A 17,364-nucleotide genomic window follows, 5' to 3' on the forward strand; every position below is an offset into this window, starting at 1 on the left:
AGGAACGACTGAATGTGGTACTCGGTGCCATGGTCTAAGTAACATAGTGACGTTCGGTTATAGGCTGGACTGAACGATCCCAGAGGTCTTTTCCAACCTAATGGATTCCGGGATTCTGTGACCGCCACCACTGGTTCCGCCGCTCTGCGACTGTCGCGACACCGGGAGGCGGCACCGCCGCACTACTTCCCGTCCCGGGAGCGGCAGGATCCCGCAAGCGGAGTCGCATCACCCCTCCCGCGCTTCCCGCCCGGCCTATAAAGGGTTTCCGACGGGCCGCCTCGCGCTCGTAGTATCCGTGCGCCAGGCGAGCCCGCTGAGGGGACGGCGGCCATTTTGTTCAGTGCTGGCTCTGTGCTGAGGGGGCGGGGGGGGCAGAGAGAGCGAGGGAAGGCACAGAGCAGGAAAGGGCGAAAACGAGACAGAACGAGGAGCGGAGTCGGGCCGGCCAAGCCGCGAGCGGAGCGGCGGGGAGGGCTCCGCCCGGCCGCTGAGAGGCGATGGCGGATATAGACAAGCTCAACATCGACAGCATCATCCAACGGCTGTTGGAGGGTGAGGGTCGGGGACGGCGCGGTTGTGTGGGGGAGGCGGCGGGGCCGGTGCGCCGCGTCCCGCCCGCCCGACGGGGGCTGAGGGGGCACTAAAATGGAGGGGCGAGAGGCGCTTTGTCTGCCCGGGGTCGCCGCCGCCGCCTCCCCGCCTGGCTCGGCCCCGCAGCCCCAACTTTCCCCTCAGCCCGTGTGGGGTTTCTGCCTTTTGATCCCCCGGTGTCGTGCTGGGAGCAGCCGGCTGCCCCCTTCTCCTCCCCTGCAGTTCTGAGGGGATGCTTAATCTAGTCCTGGGTTCGAATGAAGGGATGCTTAATTTAGGAGTATTTTGTAGGAAGGGCTTTTAAAAAGCCTGGGGTGTTCTCTTTGCCTTTCATGCATACACATGGGATCAGTGCATGGCTGGGTATTCGCGGGGCTCTGGAAATAAGATCCAGCGTGTTTAAAGAGTGTTCAGGCAGCTTTTCAGCAAGTCGGGAGGAGACTGCTGTGGATTTTAGTGTATGCTGGCTTTAGCTTTGATTAGCTGCTTGCATTAAAGCTGCCACAGGATTTTGGCTCTTAATTCGTAACATATGGTGGGTTTTTAGGTGTGAATAGAGGGTTGGGGTTTGGTGTTTCAGACAGTCTGAAAAGGGGCTTATTGTCTGCTATGGTTGGTGCTTTGGGATGAAAAGAGTTGCCTGGGACTTTGTAAATCAAAGGAAAACCTGGAAGTTGCAGGGGGTGTCTCCAGCATCATCCCTTGGCTTGCAGAAATCAGCACTGGACTGGGATCGACTGATTTTAGGGCAAAAGACTGAGAAGTTGCCAGTGACAAATTCTCTTCCAGGCATCAAGGAAAAGCATAATTATTCAGAGAAGGAAACTGTCCTGATCCAGCCTCACTTCACGTGTGTCAGGGCAGGCATCTCATCTGGACTTACTCTTGAAAAGCGTGGTCAGGGATTTAACTTTTTTCCATTTGGCACAAAGTCAGTTGAGATGTTGCAGAGAAAAATGATGCAGAAATGTCTTTTCTTACACACTTTCCTTCTTACAGGATTTTGCTTGTGTAATGCTTGGATAGCAAAAGGTCAGGCAGAGGAACAGAAATTCTCCTCTAGAAAATCGGAGTTAAAAAATCCTGTAGATGAATTATGGGATTATTGAATAAGTAAAAGTAAATGGGGTTTTTCCTCTGATCCGGTTTGGGTTTTGCCTGTTACCAATTTAAACCGCCCTGGTTTCAATTATTTAAAGACTTCCCTTCATAAAGTTAGACCAGGATTTTCCTGAAAATCCAGTAATACGACTTGTAAACGTCAGGTCTCGTATGTCATATGTTTGGTGACATATTAATACATGCTCACTTGAGTTGCACTCATTAGTTACAGTTCTTACTGATTTCCCTTAGTGTAACTAACACAATATTTTCAAAGTGTAAAGTTTAATTTTTAAAAGCATGGATTAGACCTTTCCTAGTAAGAAATGCAAGTGATTTCTCTGTTTAAAGTTTCAAAAAGTAGTAAGATGTACTGTGTCAATGTGTTCTGCTCTTGCTCAGTTTATATCAGCATGAGATGGTTGGAGCAGATAAGAGTTCATAAATCAGGCTTCAGAAGGTTTACTGACATCTTCTAAGAGGTGCTTCATGCAATTACAGCCCTTACCTGAGGTTGCATCAGCTGCCAGAACTGAAATGATTTTTTTCCCTTTATTAATACTGCAGCTGGGATTTTGGATTCCTTGAGGCAATGATTGTCTTTCAATGTTTAAAACAATTACTGGTGTTAGTAACCTATGCTAGTGCTTTATTTGTTGATTATTAAAAGTCTGCTCTAAATGTCTTTGCCAGACAGAGAGTAATGACTGACCTTTGTGAGAGTCATTTTTATACTTTTTTTTTCCTAAAACATTGCTGCATTTCAGCACACACTGCATTTTAGATTTAGCCCAAACAAATTATTGTTTTTCAGTGCAGCTGTGGTAGAACAAGTGCATGATGTTAGTTACACAAAGTGTGTGCGCCCTGTGTCCATACCCCTTCAGACAAGGCTGCACACAGATGAAAATCATACTCAGCCATGAAAACACTGCAAAATCTGCTTTAATAATCAGCTCGCAAACTGAATTGCCCAAATCCTTGTGCAAGCTGTAATTTCAGAGCAATTTGGTATTTCATTATAGCTCTCTTTAAACTTTAAATCCTTACACATTTTTATAGCAGTTAACTTTAGGTGATTTTGCTACTAAAATTTAAAGAGTATGAACAGGGGCTTAGCCCTTTCTAAAGGTACCAAACCCCAGTGCTAAGGAAATTCTTGATGAAATATGGGAAATCAGTGAGCAGGTACAGCCAGGTGTTTGTTTTATCATGCATTGCCCTGTTGGAAGAAGCAGTGAATTGAATCTAATGGTTGAGATAAAGTGAAGGGTGAATAATAAATTATTCTTGCTTTTGTCCTTAATACAGGGTATTAATAATGTATTTGTGAGGGATTTTAGTTGCTTTCTATCCTGACTCCTCTGCTCAGCTGCCATTATTCCTGCTTTTCCCCCAAATAGTGATGTTCTCCCACCCACGTTAGGCTATTTAGGTGAAATTATTAGCTTGTTCTTTAACAGGCCTGGGAATACATTCCTCACCTTCTCATTCTAAGGTAAATATTTGAAGAGTCTTCCTTGCTCCAATTGTTTCTAGTACAGAACCATTTGGCATTGAAATGACACAAAAAACCATTTTGCAGTAGCATTGTTCTCAACCTTGGAAAGCCATTCAGGGAAAACATTGAAAATACTTTTTTTGCTGTAATTGAATTTGTATTTTCTCCCTGTTTTACTGATGGAGGTTGTGTCCTGCTAGGAGCAATTTCCTGAGTACAGCTTGTCTGACTCTGTGATTTTGGTAAAAGTAATATCCACAAGAATGAGACTTGCAAAGTGTAGTGAGTAACAGTATCGTGCACTGAGAACTGAAATGTTTTTAAGTATCCTTGATATTGGATAAAGGCTCAAACATTGTGGACCTAATTCACCTTCCTGAGGAATAAAAGGGGTCAAACATCAGAGCAAATTTTGCCCCTTCTTGTAGGGAGTACTGAAGGAGCAGCTGCAGCTGTGTGCTGAGTCAAAAATGCCAGCAGACAAGAGGGTGCTGAAAAATTCCTTGTGAGATAAAAAATCAATGGCACCTGGATGGTGTGGGAAAGGCTGCAGGAAATGGCAGAATTCCTGCTTGCCTCAGTAAAGAATGAGTGACAAATCCCGAGGCTCCCTGAGTGTGAGCGTGGCTTCCTTTCTGTGGATGTCAGATGGGCTGCCTAGAACTGAGCCCCTTTTCCATTTCCTTCATCTCCTGTGCTGGCAGCTCCTGCAGATCACTGGGGTCTGTTTGGAGCTCAGTCACCTCCTTAGAAAACAGCATTGAAGTGCATGAGTCTTACCATGGTAACAATAAATAAAGGCTAAAACAACAATTTCAGCATAGCTAAGTGACCCAAGCTGAAATGTGTTTGTGCAGGTCTCTCCTCTGCAGGCACTTTGGGGAGGATTGAATCATGAATGGAGGCTACTTTGGATGGAGCCACACGAGGCTACCGTGGTGGTAGCCATTCTGAAAACTGAAATCCTGGCTAGTGCACTAAAATCTGCAAAAAGACTCCTGAATCCTTAAACATTTCTGTTTATACACCCACAGATTTCTATTCCCAGTAAAGCCTGTTGTAGAGATGTCAAGGAGATATTCTCTCTTAATTTACTTTAAATGGGGAAAGATTATCATCTACTTATTAAAAATAGTTGAGCTAAAGAGCACAGATAAGATTTTTCTCACCACAGAGAAGATTTTTTTCTCGCAAATACAGTCCTATAATTTATTTTTTTTTCACTTTTCTGCTAAGTACAGCATTAATTGGGTCTGCAGGGTTGCTTGACCTTTAGCTTCATATACTGGGGGTAAGAGTGATTCTCAGAGATGTTAATCTGAAATGTCACATTTACTCATGGGTGAGTTGGGATGCTGTGGTGAAGTTTCTCATGGACAAGCAACACTTTCTGGCCTCAAACCATATCATTTCCCCTTGATGTTAATTCTTTCCTGCTGTGGTGCAGCAGTTTCTAAGAGTAGAAAACAGAAACTCTTCATTCCAAAGACCAGCATTAGATTCTTTCCAATGCCATGGATTCAGATAAGTCTGTGGAATTCTGTGCCCATTCCCAGTCAGAAGTGGAGGAATTTGTCCCCTGTGTTTGTGAGCACTGTGAGTGCCTGTTGCTCCTCACCTGTCTGCAGTGTGGAAATGTGTTACAGAATGAAAAACTTGTACTCATGCAGAATCTTCATTTGATAACACTGCTGTGAACTTTTGGCATACTAGAAAGCAGATGAGAACTTTTCAGAGCCTTGTGCACCAAGGAGATGCTTTTCCATTTCAGTTTGGAATTTGAAGAGATCTGATCAAAGCTGGTAGTGCCTGCAGTGAAGTAAAACCTTTTTTACATCAACCACTTTCAAGTTATTTATTCCCTTTGTGCCTGTGGTGCAAAACTGACTGTGAAACTGTCATTGGGAACTGCTAAAAACTAGATTAAAACCAACCTGCAGTATTTTTGGAAATGTCACTATGATTGCAGACATCCTAATGTAAAATATGGTGAAACTGAGAGACTTGTTTAATAAGGCAGAAAAATGAACTGACCTGTAGATAGATTATTTTTCTTTAAACATTTTCTGTAGGAGAACTTGATTCTCACACTTCAGTTGACAGTATCTCAGCGGCTTCTTGTAATGTAATACTGAATGGAAATGAGATGTTTGGAGCACTGCAATTTCTGGCAGTTTTGAACTTCCTGCTATTTTTGACTGCTTCTCTAAGTATCTGTCCCTTTCATATTAACCTTGACTGACGCAAAGGACTGTGTGGCACCAAAGCAGGGATTGGAAAATGCTGGAGTGGCTTGGGCTGTGGGAGTCTGTTGTACTCTGCATGCATATGGACTCAGGCTGTTGTGCATTCTGCATCCCCCAGCTCCTGACCCATTTATCCCTCCCAGGGAAATGCAGAATAAATTCTCAGTGTCAGGCAGTGTTCTGACTCCTGGCAGCTGCAGCTTCACTTTGTGCTTGCTGTTTGCTTGCTCCAGAATGACTGAGTGCCTCAAGTTCTTGCTTTTCTTCCTCTTCCTTCCTTTCCCCCTCTGCTGGGCACCTGTCACACTGCTCTGTTTATAGTACACTAATTTTAGAGTTGGTATCTCCTTGTCTCCATCAGTTTCTCCCTGTCTTGGAAGTCAGGGGTGATTTTAATAGTGGGCCCTGTGTTCAGAGCAGTGCAAAGATCATCCAGGCTGCGGGGAAGGATTTCCTTCTGTAGTCATTTCCATCCAGTGGAGAGCTTATTTCTTCACAACTTCTCATATTTGTACAGTAAGAAAGGTTTGAGCTGTTGGAGGACTGCCCAGACTGGACACTGAAATTCAGGCTCTGGAGAATTCATTTCTAAGAACGGGAGCATCCCTGCCTAAAGAGGGTGGGAATGTTTTGCTGTCTGGAAATGCTGCAGCAGTGTGCTCAGGCACAAATAAAATCCCACTTGAAATGGGCTGAATTTTTGCCCCAAATGATTAATCTTTAGCTTGTTCCCTGTCAGTTGCAGGATGTCATTTCTGAGAGGTTATTTTTTATGCATTGAAAGGGCAAATGTGCCTGTACAGTACTATTGAGCTGCTCTTTTGACTTCATGGCCAAGCTGTCAATTAGCATTACAGTGTCTGATCTCCACAAGCTGCCTTGTTTTGGTCTAAACCAGAGAAACAAACTGTAAACACGACACATTTTTCATAGTGTTCTATTTTTGTCTTTCTTAGAAGGACTAAGTGACTTGAAGACCCAGAGAAACCTTTTAAAAAGTCATTAAGACTGAATATCCTGCATTTCTGTGCCAGCTCTTTGATTGTGTCTGAGAAAATTCTTGCACTAAAAATACGAATTCCTCAAACCAAGATGCACTTCTGCATTTTTGATTCTCCTGAAGCCAAACCCACTTTTGTTTTCCCAGCTTTTCAGGACATACAGGTTAATGTTATTAAGAAATTTAACACACTTGTCTCCTCTGTGCAGGTGTGACAAAGCAGTGAAAATGTCACTGGCAGGCAGAGCTGAACCAAATTTTCTTGTTCTTTCATCCGTGGCATCTGTCCTAGGGAGTTTGGGAAGTGCAGCAAAGCATCATTTCACTTTGTCCAGGTTTTCTACAGGCAGGTGACTAAAACTGTGTCAGGATTATACCAGTTCAATAAAAATGTATTGGAAAAACCTAGAAAACCTGTGTCTGAACCAGTGCTCAGATCTTCATTAAACCCTGAGCAAAAATGAGTGCACATGCTTTATTCATGAGCTTTAGTGACTCAGTGCATTGCATAGTCTTTATAATATTTTGTACTTTTTAATTTATGGATGTGAAGTACAGGGTTTGGTTTTAGCAATTTCTAAGAAGACCAAATCATGGCAAATTAAATTTTTAGCTTCACAGAAAACGACATACAAGTATTTTGTATTATCTCAAAAAAAAGGGGGGGGAAATTGTAAAATCTACAATTAAGTGACGATCAGTTTTATATTTACAATTCAGCCAGTTTATTACTTCAGTCTAAAAATTTCTGTTGTTTATTGCTTCTGGATATTTGGCATTTTGAGTGACTTGCTTGTTGCTCAGGAGTCTTAGGAAAATTACTGTATGGATGAAAAAATTACTGCATGGATGAAAAGCCTCATTCGTGATAAACTGCTGTGACAAAGATTTAACTTCCATTTACATGCTTCATTACTTGGGAGATTTTAATGAAAGCCATGAAGTGCAGTGGTAATTCCAGTGCTGGCATGTGCTGTCAGTGGTGAGTGATGGCACGTGGGCAGTGAGGGTCGGAGGAGCAGGGACAGCCTCAAAGAGAGCCCTGGTAAAGGCCTGGCTTTGGACCTGCAGTAATGAGCATACGTTGTAATCTGAGCTGGAGTTTCATTTTGGAGCTTGTTTGGGGAAAGCTGCTGGGTTTGGGCACTGCCAGTGGTTCTGCAGGGCAGGCAGTGCCACCCTGGCAGGGTCTGGCACTCAGGGAAGGATGGCAGTGGCAGCAGCACTGAGTGCTGGCAGAGCTCACATCCACTGTCACGGATTGCATTATTTTATTCGTGGTTAGATAAGGTGCACTCTGGCTGAGCAGTGTTTTCTGTGCTTGATCAGAGGCTTGTGGAGAAGTAGGAGCTTCTGTGCTAGTGAGAAATTGGAACACAACTGTTTTTTGTTCTTGCTGTTCCTAAAAGTTGCCTGGAGCACCCCCAGCCTTCCCCACTGCAGCTCTCACTTGGCTCCGTGCAGTGCAGCCATCGCAGAGATTTGAGTCATCTGGAGCTTTCGGATTTCTCACTCGGAGGTGAAACAGTAGCAAAGGAATGAGATTGAAGTGCTAGCTAGCTACTAAGTTATTCAGGGCTTCAGGAAGATAGTACTGCGTGGTTCTTGAGTTTGAAAGGATTCAGGCTCGTTGTTTGCTTTTTTTGCAGTTAAAGACCAAACCTTTTTGGATAAGGGCATCGATTCTTCAGTCTCAGTGCCATAGAGTTGCTCACAGTAATCACCTAACCTGGCAGCCTTAGCAGTGGGGGGATTTTGTTTCTGGAGGTGTTGGCAGAGCATTTCCAGCTGTCTGAGACTCTGGTTTGGCTTTGCTGTGGCTGAACCAATGGGTTACATCGTAGATGACTGCTGCTCTTACTCCTTTTTTTTTCTTCAGCCTTATCACTATTATATGTTATCACTGGTTTTGATAACAAATAAAAATATAGGCTTCACCAATAATGGCATACTCATAATTTTTTAAAATCCAGTCTTAACCCTGATAAATGCTGTTTTGTGCAATTTGGGCTGTAGTTACGGTGCTGCTGCTGTAGAAATGCCCTTTGTATTTCTGGGCAACAGAAGCAGGAGTGTGGAACTTGTTCAGGTCGGGCTGATGTCCTTGTCCAGAGCAGTAAGGAGAGCTGTAATGGATGTTAAAGGAATAAATTGTCATGAATTGTTGCAGTGGGGGAGATTGAAGCAGTGATGGAAGGATGGGAGTTGGGAGTGGGAAATGTTTTGGGGCTGGGAGATTGCTCTCCTACTGGCTTGTCCTTTACCCTGCTCACAGGCAGTGATGATGGCAGCTGCTTTGTCATCATGATCCAAAGCTATTTCCTTACTGACACTCCTTACCTTCCAGTCATGTGTGTATTTTTCTTCCCTGTTTTCCAGCTGCAGTGTAGAATAGGACAGTGCAGGATTTACGGGTGCTGTGGTCTTGTTTAGGTTGGCTGAGGTGATTTGCTGATTTAGGGGACCTTGCACATTTGTTGGTGACTGAGTGGCAGACACCCTTTGCTCAAGTTCAGACAGCGTCCAGAGAACAAGCACAAAACTGCTTCACTAAAAAATAACATGGAAATAGTCACATTGTCCAGGATGGGGTTTATAACTAAATGGAACTAAACTGATGCTATTTAAAATGTGACATTTTTAACGGGGGAAGTGTTGAGCCATGAATTCTGTTCAATGAAAGTAACATATGACTGGAACAGAACACACTCCCCTTTCCTGGCACTGCCATTTCACCCCAGCACACCAATCCTGCCCTGGTACCTCCTCATTCAGTGAGCTCTGGCATTTAGTCAGGCTCTTAAAATAACACCAGGGATGTTGCTGGTTGTGATAACTGACTTCTGACTCCTCCTGACAGTGCGAGGGTCAAAACCAGGCAAAAACGTCCAACTGCAAGAGAATGAAATTAGAGGATTGTGCTTGAAATCCAGAGAAATCTTCCTGAGTCAGCCTATTCTACTAGAACTTGAAGCTCCACTGAAAATCTGTGGTGAGTACTGTGAGTTTGGGTTTGATCTTGGGGGAGGTGTATAAGCAGAGAACAAGTGCCAGATGCTACTTTCAATTACTAACAGTGAAACTAATAAATAATAGTAGCAAAAGGCAAAATAAAACCCTGCTGGTTATGTAGGGCAGAGGAGTGGAGAGGGGGTAACGTGTGGGAATTGTATTTGGGACCAAAATAAACCCAAAAAGCAACTGGTCCAGTTTCACCAGGTTGGGGGAGACATTCACATGAAGTTTTTGAAAGAAGTTATCAAATAATGATGTTTGGCCCTAGTTGTGACTGAACAAGGGGAAACAATGAGGAACCCCAATATTTAATGTGCTGCCATGCAAAGCTGAGCAGTGGTTTGAAAATATTTAAAATCCTGTTGGAAACTTCGATTTTTTTGTACTGTTCTTGGACTTACTCTCTAGTTTGGTCTCACCGTATTGCATACAGCAGTGCTCATTTTGCACACATGTACATGTCTGCTTATGCTAAAAGAATGAAGAATGTCAACATAAAAACCTCAATAAATGCAATTTTGAAAGCTTCTAGCAAATAGAAGCTTTATCCAACTCTAAAACTGAGGACTTCTATTTGAAGCAGCTCATTCCATATTTACAATATTGGTAGTCTAAAATCATGATTTAGTGTTCTGCTTGTCAGAAACAAGCCCATGATTTAAAGCAAAGGCAGAAATACCAATTTCATTTTTGATGCAGTTTCCCTGCTAGAATTGGAATTACTGGGTGTTTCCAGAAAACACACTTGGTTTCTTGGAATCTTGATTTTGTTTTATACACACAAACATTTTTGTGTAACTACCATTGCATAGATGTCAAAATGTGATAATTTTATCTACATTAACTGCCATTTTAAGTGTGTTATGGGTGGTATCTAACTGCAAGCTTTTTTCTTTGTGAAGCATCTTTGATTTGTTCTTTCTCTCAATCAAAGAATGTAGGGAAGAGTCACTTAAATGTCATGTCTGAATGTCCTTGCAGGTGACATCCATGGACAATACTATGACTTGCTCCGACTCTTTGAGTATGGGGGTTTTCCACCAGAGAGCAACTACCTGTTCCTTGGTGATTATGTTGACAGAGGAAAGCAATCTTTAGAAACAATTTGTCTTCTATTGGCCTACAAAATTAAATACCCAGAGAATTTTTTCCTCCTCCGAGGGAACCACGAATGTGCCAGCATCAATAGAATTTATGGGTTTTATGATGAATGTAAGTACCGGGCATGTGTGCCTCCAGTGGGGACAGCAGGGTGGCAGTGGCAGATGGCTCCTTCCTAACTTGAAATGCCCTCTGTGCCCTTCAGAGGGGTCCTTGGCCTGTTTTAGAGAGGGGAGTCTGTCCTTCCCCTGGCCCTCTTGGAGTCTGAGCCTCACACAGCAGCCAAGTGGGTGATTTTATTTGTTGGCTGCTGTGTTAACTGACAATTCTCACTGGTAAAACTCATAGGGGCATCTAATGAGAGATGAGAGAATTTAATTTGATGTGCATTACAGAGGTTCACTTCTGTTTCATTCATCTGATGATATGTACAGATTGTGTGATGTATGCAGACCTTACCCAAACACAACAAGTAATTTTCTGTGAAGTAGGAGCCAATGTTCCTGTTTCAAAGGATGTGATTTAATCCAGATAATGTAGAGCTGATATTAAATTAATTGTGCACTGAAGCATGTTGGAACTTGTGTGGAGGGACACACTTGGCTTGCAGATGATGACAAGATGTGCACTCCATGTCTTGTTCTCCTCCTGTGAGGAAACAAAGATGTGTGGTATTTCAGAGTTGTCTCCTCAGAGATTAATCACAGGCTTAGTCATATATCACAAATATGTTCAGGGTTCATATCTGGGAGAGTCCCTTTGAAATTCATAAAACTGTGGCAGTTTTGTTTTTCAGTCCTGTTTCGTTTTTCAGTCCTGTTTATTTGCCGAAAGTGAGTTTATGTGGTAAAGCAGAATTTTTTAAAAAATCTGCTTTTTAAGAATTGCTGTCTTCCCCTGAAAGAAATGGCAAATGGCAGAATTTTCTGCAACAGATCAAATTCTCCAAGGGATAATTTGCCAAAGCAGAGCTGGGACTGGAGAGCTTGATTGTCAACTGTTGAACAGACTTATGATGTCCTTGAAGCTGTGCCACACTGAGAGACCTTTGCCATTTAAACAATTAAATAAGTCAGAAAATATCAATTATGTATAGGCTCTAATGCTGACTTTTTGCAAGTCTCAGTAAAGTTCAGGCAAGTTGTCTAAGTTGGGTTGGTTGTGTTTGTATTAGAAAAACACATTGACTGGGATTTTCTCCCCAATCTCTTCTAGGTAAGAGAAGATACAATATTAAGCTGTGGAAAACCTTCACAGACTGTTTTAACTGTTTACCAATTGCAGCTATTGTGGATGAGAAAATATTCTGCTGTCACGGGGGTGAGTAGCAGTTCCTTAGGTGATGTTTGAGGAACTGGAAATCTCAGTCATGGCAGTTTCATGTTTACATTGCTGAAGCTTCAAAACTCAGGGATTTTTCTCTGCCTTGGCTCATGTATGAGGAAGGGTTGGGCTCAGTGAGTGTCAGTTTTGTGAATCATGGAGCCGGTTCAGACACGATCTGCTCTTCCTTTTCCACCAAAGGCACCTTTAACAGCCTCTCCTTTGGAGTAGAGTCCTTGTAGGGGTTTTTGAGACATAGATGACCAGGAGTTTGATGTCTGTCCCAAAAGCATCTGTTTTCACAGAACCAGAGTGGTTTGGGTTGGGTTGGAAGGCATCCTTGGGGATCAGTCACTAGAATTCCCCCACCATGAGCAGGGACTTCTGTCATTGGTCAGGTTGCTCCAAGCCCTGTATGGGCTTTAATTTGGGTTTAATTTGTAGAAGTTGATTTATGCCACATGATGCAGCTTTTTCTGGTCATAAAATACAAATTGCACCTTAAATGTTTTATCACTTGCAACTCATTACAGTTGCCCAGGGACTCACATCAGTGAAAAATTATATGAGATTGGTTTGATATTTTATTTCATTTCACTGATCATCACAGGGAGCATTCCCTGTGATTCCTGATGTTCATGCCTCTTTTATTTAACAGCTCTTCTATCAGACACTTGCAAAATATTAGTGAGATTATTGTAATCCTGTAGAATGTGGAAATGGCCTTGCTTTATCTTGCTTCCAGTAAATCTCCTACAATGTGACTTCTGTACCAAAATGCTGGATTTAAAAAACGTCAGTGAATGTCGCCACTGAGCTACGTAAAATGGCAGTGGTGAATCACTTTGAATCCAAGTTATTTTTGTCCTGGATGAATGTCAGTGCTGCAGAGCAAAGCTGGACTAAGCTGGGGCCTGCCTGTGTCTTCCCTGTGAACAGGTTTGTCACCAGACCTGCAGTCAATGGAGCAGATCAGACGAATCATGCGCCCCACCGATGTACCGGACCAGGGCCTCCTGTGTGACCTCCTGTGGTCTGACCCTGACAAGGATGTCTTGGGCTGGGGTGAAAATGACAGAGGAGTGTCCTTCACTTTTGGTGCTGAAGTGGTTGCTAAGTTTCTCCATAAACATGATTTGGATCTCATATGTAGAGCTCATCAGGTATTTTCATTTTGTACATTAAACCATAGAATAATTTAGGTTTGGGGACCTGAGGTGGTCACCTGGTCCAGGCCAGGCCTGTGTCAGCCCAGGGTGCTGAGGGTTTTGTCCAGCCAATTTGTAAATACATGTGAGATTCTCTGAATGTGTCCCAGTGTTTAACAGCCCTATCATTAACATCTTCATATAAACTCTGATTCTCTTGAACAAAGGTTTTTTCAATGTTCATGGACTCTGTTGCTGAGCTGGTTCTTGTGATGCTCCTGTTTTAATGTAAAGTTTGAAACTCATGCTCATTAAACATAGCCAGATTTTCAGCTGCTGCCTCTGGAAAAGTTGCTTTGCACCATGTCAGGAGGAAGCTGCCTGGAATAACACCTCTGCTTTTTGTCTCTAAAGGTGGTTGAAGATGGATATGAGTTTTTTGCAAAAAGACAGTTGGTAACTCTGTTTTCTGCCCCAAATTACTGTGGAGAATTTGATAACGCGGGTGCCATGATGAGCGTGGATGAAACATTAATGTGCTCTTTCCAGGTACAGTATCTGGAGATCTTCCCTTCTCTTTAGTGAGGTCACACATTACATTTGTGCTATTTTGAATCAACATTTTACTGTTAAATAACAGTAAGACTTGTTTCAAGTAGATCTTTACAGCTGTCACATGTAGGCAGGGCAGTGTTTGCACTCACATCTTCCAAAAGGTGATAACCCTGTGCTGGTGTGAGCAGGGGAACTGTTTTATCCTGGAATTCAATCACCCAGGCAAAGCAGTTGGCTGTCAGCTGCTGCCACTGCTGTGGGCTCTGGAGCAGCTGATGCCAAGGCCTGGCCTAGCTCAGAGCAGGAAACACTTTGATTTCCTGGCACACTGAGACTTGTCCAGAGCCATGTAGTGCCTCTACCAGTGAATTACTGTTGGACTGGAAGACAGCTAAAATTTTTGCTAAATGACCCCTCTGTCTTTTCAGATCTTGAAACCTGCAGAGAAGAAGAAGCCCAATTCCAGCAGACCTGTAACACCTCCCAGGGGTATGATCACAAAACAAGCCAAGAAATAGTCACTTTGGCACTGCCTTGTTGGGACTTGTATCATAGTCTATAACCTCCATTTTTAAACTTATCATGTGTGCTGTTCAGCTTGCTCAAAATAGATAACGTGTTTGTGGTTTTCCTTTCCATTTGATGAATGGCATTTGCTGGTTGTAACAGCGAATGAAAGACTTTGCTCCCTCCCAGGAAAAGAGTTTGAGAGTCCCCCTGTGTCGTTGTTCCAGCTGCACACTCCACAGCATCTCCCCAGCAGCCAGGTAACGCGGGGCTGGCGGGGCCGTACCATGAATAGTGTAAATCTTGTTCTTTAGGGTCTGAAGAGGGCACTCGTGTGCTGTGAGAGTAGAGATTGTTCCTGTCAGCAATTACATACTGTTTATACAAACCACTGTGAACTTTTTTTTTATGTTCAATTTTGTTTTAAAGGGATTGCTTTTCTTTTAATGTCTTGTCATGTACACGTTAGTTTTATTGCTGTCGACATTAGGAATAACCTTCAACCTTGCCAGCACCACTGGTAGGATGTATATTTAATTCAGACACACGTCCCTCTCCGTACACTTCCAATGACAAAGCCATTCTTTTAAGTGTTTGTGTCTCCTTCCTGAAGCCAAAGTTCGCTTAGAAACCCGTTTGTACACAACCCCCCTGCCGAGTTGGCCGGGCTTCCCATCCACGCCTTCCTCTCGGAGAGAAAAGGAAGTGCTGGCTGGAAATAGCAGCCAGAAAGGCTTGTCCATGCTCAAAGTGAACACGTTTTTGTACAGTTTCCGTGTGTTCAGTCGAGCAGATCCCAGTGCTGAGACAGCAGTCCCAGGGCAGTGACACAGATGGCTCTGGGATGATGGAAATGGCTCTGGATCTGCTGGAAGGGGTTTGTGCATTTCAGCATAAAGACTTTGTTCTACAAAGAAACCGAGAAACTCGCTTGATAAGCCAACCAGAGGTGTTGATCTTGATCACCGGTTTATATAAATCTCTCACAGAATCTTGTTTTTTAAAAACTGTTGATCTTTTTTGAACAGATGACAGTGTACAATATCATGTAGTGAAAATCACTTATTAAATGAAGAAATTGTTAAATCTTCTCAGTGTCAGTTTATCACAACATATACACTGCTGCTCTCCAAGGGCCTGACGTAGAGAAATAAATTGTTCTGGAAACCCACGGATTCTTGGTTTGGATTTGTCTGAGCTGCAAAAGGTGATTTTGAACAGCAGTGTTGGGTTTAATTCTGAATCTGGAGCCTCAGGCGGAGGCCTCTCCCAGCCGAGGGTGGGGCCGCTGGTCCTGGGCTGGTGTTTGCCGCAGCCCGGCTCGGGGCTGGGCGTGGGAGGACAAGCTCAGCTTGGCTCCTGATCATTGTTCTGTGCACTGAGGGCTTGGCCTTGAGTGCAAGTGCTGCTCTGAGAGGGTTGGAGCTGAGACCAGACCCATTTCTTCTGGTGTTTAATTAGAGAACTACATTTATGGTGGAATGGGGGGAACCTGAGTCCATTTTATGAGTGCTGGCTGTTGGGGCAGGAGGCTCTGTGGGGATGGGTGAGGTGTGTGCCAGCTCTGGGCCTCCACAGAACCAGCCTGGGCTCCTTCACTGCCATGTGGAAAATGCTGTGGGATGTTCAGCACTCAGAGGAGGCAGCTGGTTCCTACCCTGTCCCTGCTCTGGGACAGCTGCAGTGCTGCTGCATCTGCTGAGGAACAAGTTTGTCACTGGAATGCCCAGCTCTGCCCTGGTGTCCCCCTGAATTCCCCTCCACCTCTGCAGTGAGTGGAACTTGTTTGCCACAAATGCTTTTTCTGGGCAGTTTGCAGCCATTGACTTTATTTTTTCAATGTAGTTCTCTGAATCAAAGAGCCATTTTCCTACTCTGAAGACATTTTTCCCTTCCCTCTACAGCTAATTAATCAAAAACCTCTTAACTACCTCTGCTGAGCTTGCTAGATCAGATGTCACAGATTACCTGGTAAGGCTTTCTCACAAACTTACTTTCACCCTTTGAATCACATTTGTGGTTTCCTTTATAGCTCTATAATTTTTCTCCCTCCTTGTCCAACACCCTGCGTATCTGTTATTGCTGTTGTGGGTGACAGCACACGTGGAACGGGTTGGGATGTGCCCGCTGTGGCAGGGTCACTGTCACCTCTCCTCGCTGGCCCTGCCACACCTTTGTCCTCCATGGCTTGTTTTCTTCTCTCCCCAAACAGTTTTGGTGACACAGGTGCCTATTCTGGGCTGTGTTCTCTGCCTGGCTGCATTCCCTGGGGTTGGGTCATTCCTCAGGATCCGGGAAGGGAAGGGGCTGCTCCTGCTGTGAGTTGTAACCAACAGCTTGGGCACATTTTGATGTCCATTAGTTGGGGTTGAGTTGTTTTGATCACTGGAGGAAGAGAGAAGGAGTAGATGCTGATTGTGATATTTTTCCCATAATGATACTTGTAGGAATATCTAGCTGACACATGGAATGGTTGGAGCAGCCGTGAGCCTCCCAAGGCCTGTGTCCCCACAGCCCAACACCAATTCCTGCTGGCCCAGAGCTCTGTGGATGGTGCAAAGAATGGATTGGGTGGGGAGGGGCACTGGGCTGTGCCAGAGGTCTCCACAACAGGTAGCAGGAAATTGTGGTAAATCCAAATTCTCTTCAATCCCTGTCGTGTGCCCTGGACAGCGCGGTGAGATCTGATGTTGGGTGCCCTCGAGGCACTGGGGTATTTCTCTGGTTTCTCCAAGGTGAAGTCTGTCCTTGCCACCCAGCTGTGGAAAGGCTGGTTTTCCACACAGGTCATTTTTGCCTGTTCCTGGTTTGCTTTCGATGTGTCAGGGCTGTTGTTGTGTTCAGCTCCAAGGCAGGCTGACTTCAACAACAACACATCAATTTTCCTTGGAGCACCAGGACCTGGTCCAGCAGAGCTCAGGCCTCAGGGGAACACAGGGATTTTATGCACACATCCCTCATGGTGGGGGTTTTCTCCCTAAACCCCACAGTCCTCATCCAAAAGGGGCTGGATCTGATGAGCTCTCAGGTGCAGATCTTCCCCCATTACCTGATTGATGTTTACTGGACTCAGCTGAAACCAAAATGCCCAAATTGACAGGGAAGGCCCAGGCTAACCCTGTCTGCCCTGGGTCCAGGGCTGTGGCTTTGCTGTCCCACTCCAGAGCTCTGTAAGTGGCTGTTTTGGGGTGATGGCTGAGGGATGGGGGTTTGCAGCTCCACGAGGGTATCACCTGTGCTCATTCCCCATCGCCCTGGGAAGGAGAACAGGGA

General features: G+C 44.2%; 1 protein-coding gene across 1 annotated transcript; it reads left to right on the top strand.

Moving 5' to 3' along the window:
- Positions 1-309: 309 nt before the first annotated feature.
- PPP1CC (protein phosphatase 1 catalytic subunit gamma) lies at positions 310-15,262 on the top strand. The gene is made up of 7 exons (XM_054288860.1): positions 310-555; positions 9,303-9,434; positions 10,439-10,669; positions 11,774-11,878; positions 12,821-13,044; positions 13,444-13,578; positions 14,013-15,262. The coding sequence occupies exons 1-7, from the start codon at positions 501-503 to the stop codon at positions 14,100-14,102; spliced, it is 972 nt and encodes a 323-aa protein (XP_054144835.1). The 5' UTR covers positions 310-500; the 3' UTR covers positions 14,103-15,262.
- The last annotated feature ends 2,102 nt before the right edge of the window (positions 15,263-17,364 follow it).

This window comes from Melozone crissalis, unplaced genomic scaffold, assembly GCF_028551555.1.
Source record: "Melozone crissalis strain CALT ecotype California unplaced genomic scaffold, PUWL_Pcris_2 ptg000063l_1, whole genome shotgun sequence".
NCBI lineage: Eukaryota > Metazoa > Chordata > Aves > Passeriformes > Passerellidae > Melozone > Melozone crissalis.

What these genes read in the sequence shown, in the direction of transcription:
- PPP1CC (XM_054288860.1), top strand. Translation starts at nt 501, where the DNA reads ATGGCGGATATAGACAAGCTCAACATCGACAGCATCATCCAACGGCTG. An exon ending in TTATGGGTTTTATGATGAAT is followed by an intron (nt 10,670 to 11,773) that starts GTAAGTACCGGG and finishes AATCTCTTCTAG; the next exon opens with GTAAGAGAAGATACAATATT. An exon ending in CATTAATGTGCTCTTTCCAG is followed by an intron (nt 13,579 to 14,012) that starts GTACAGTATCTG and finishes CTGTCTTTTCAG; the next exon opens with ATCTTGAAACCTGCAGAGAA.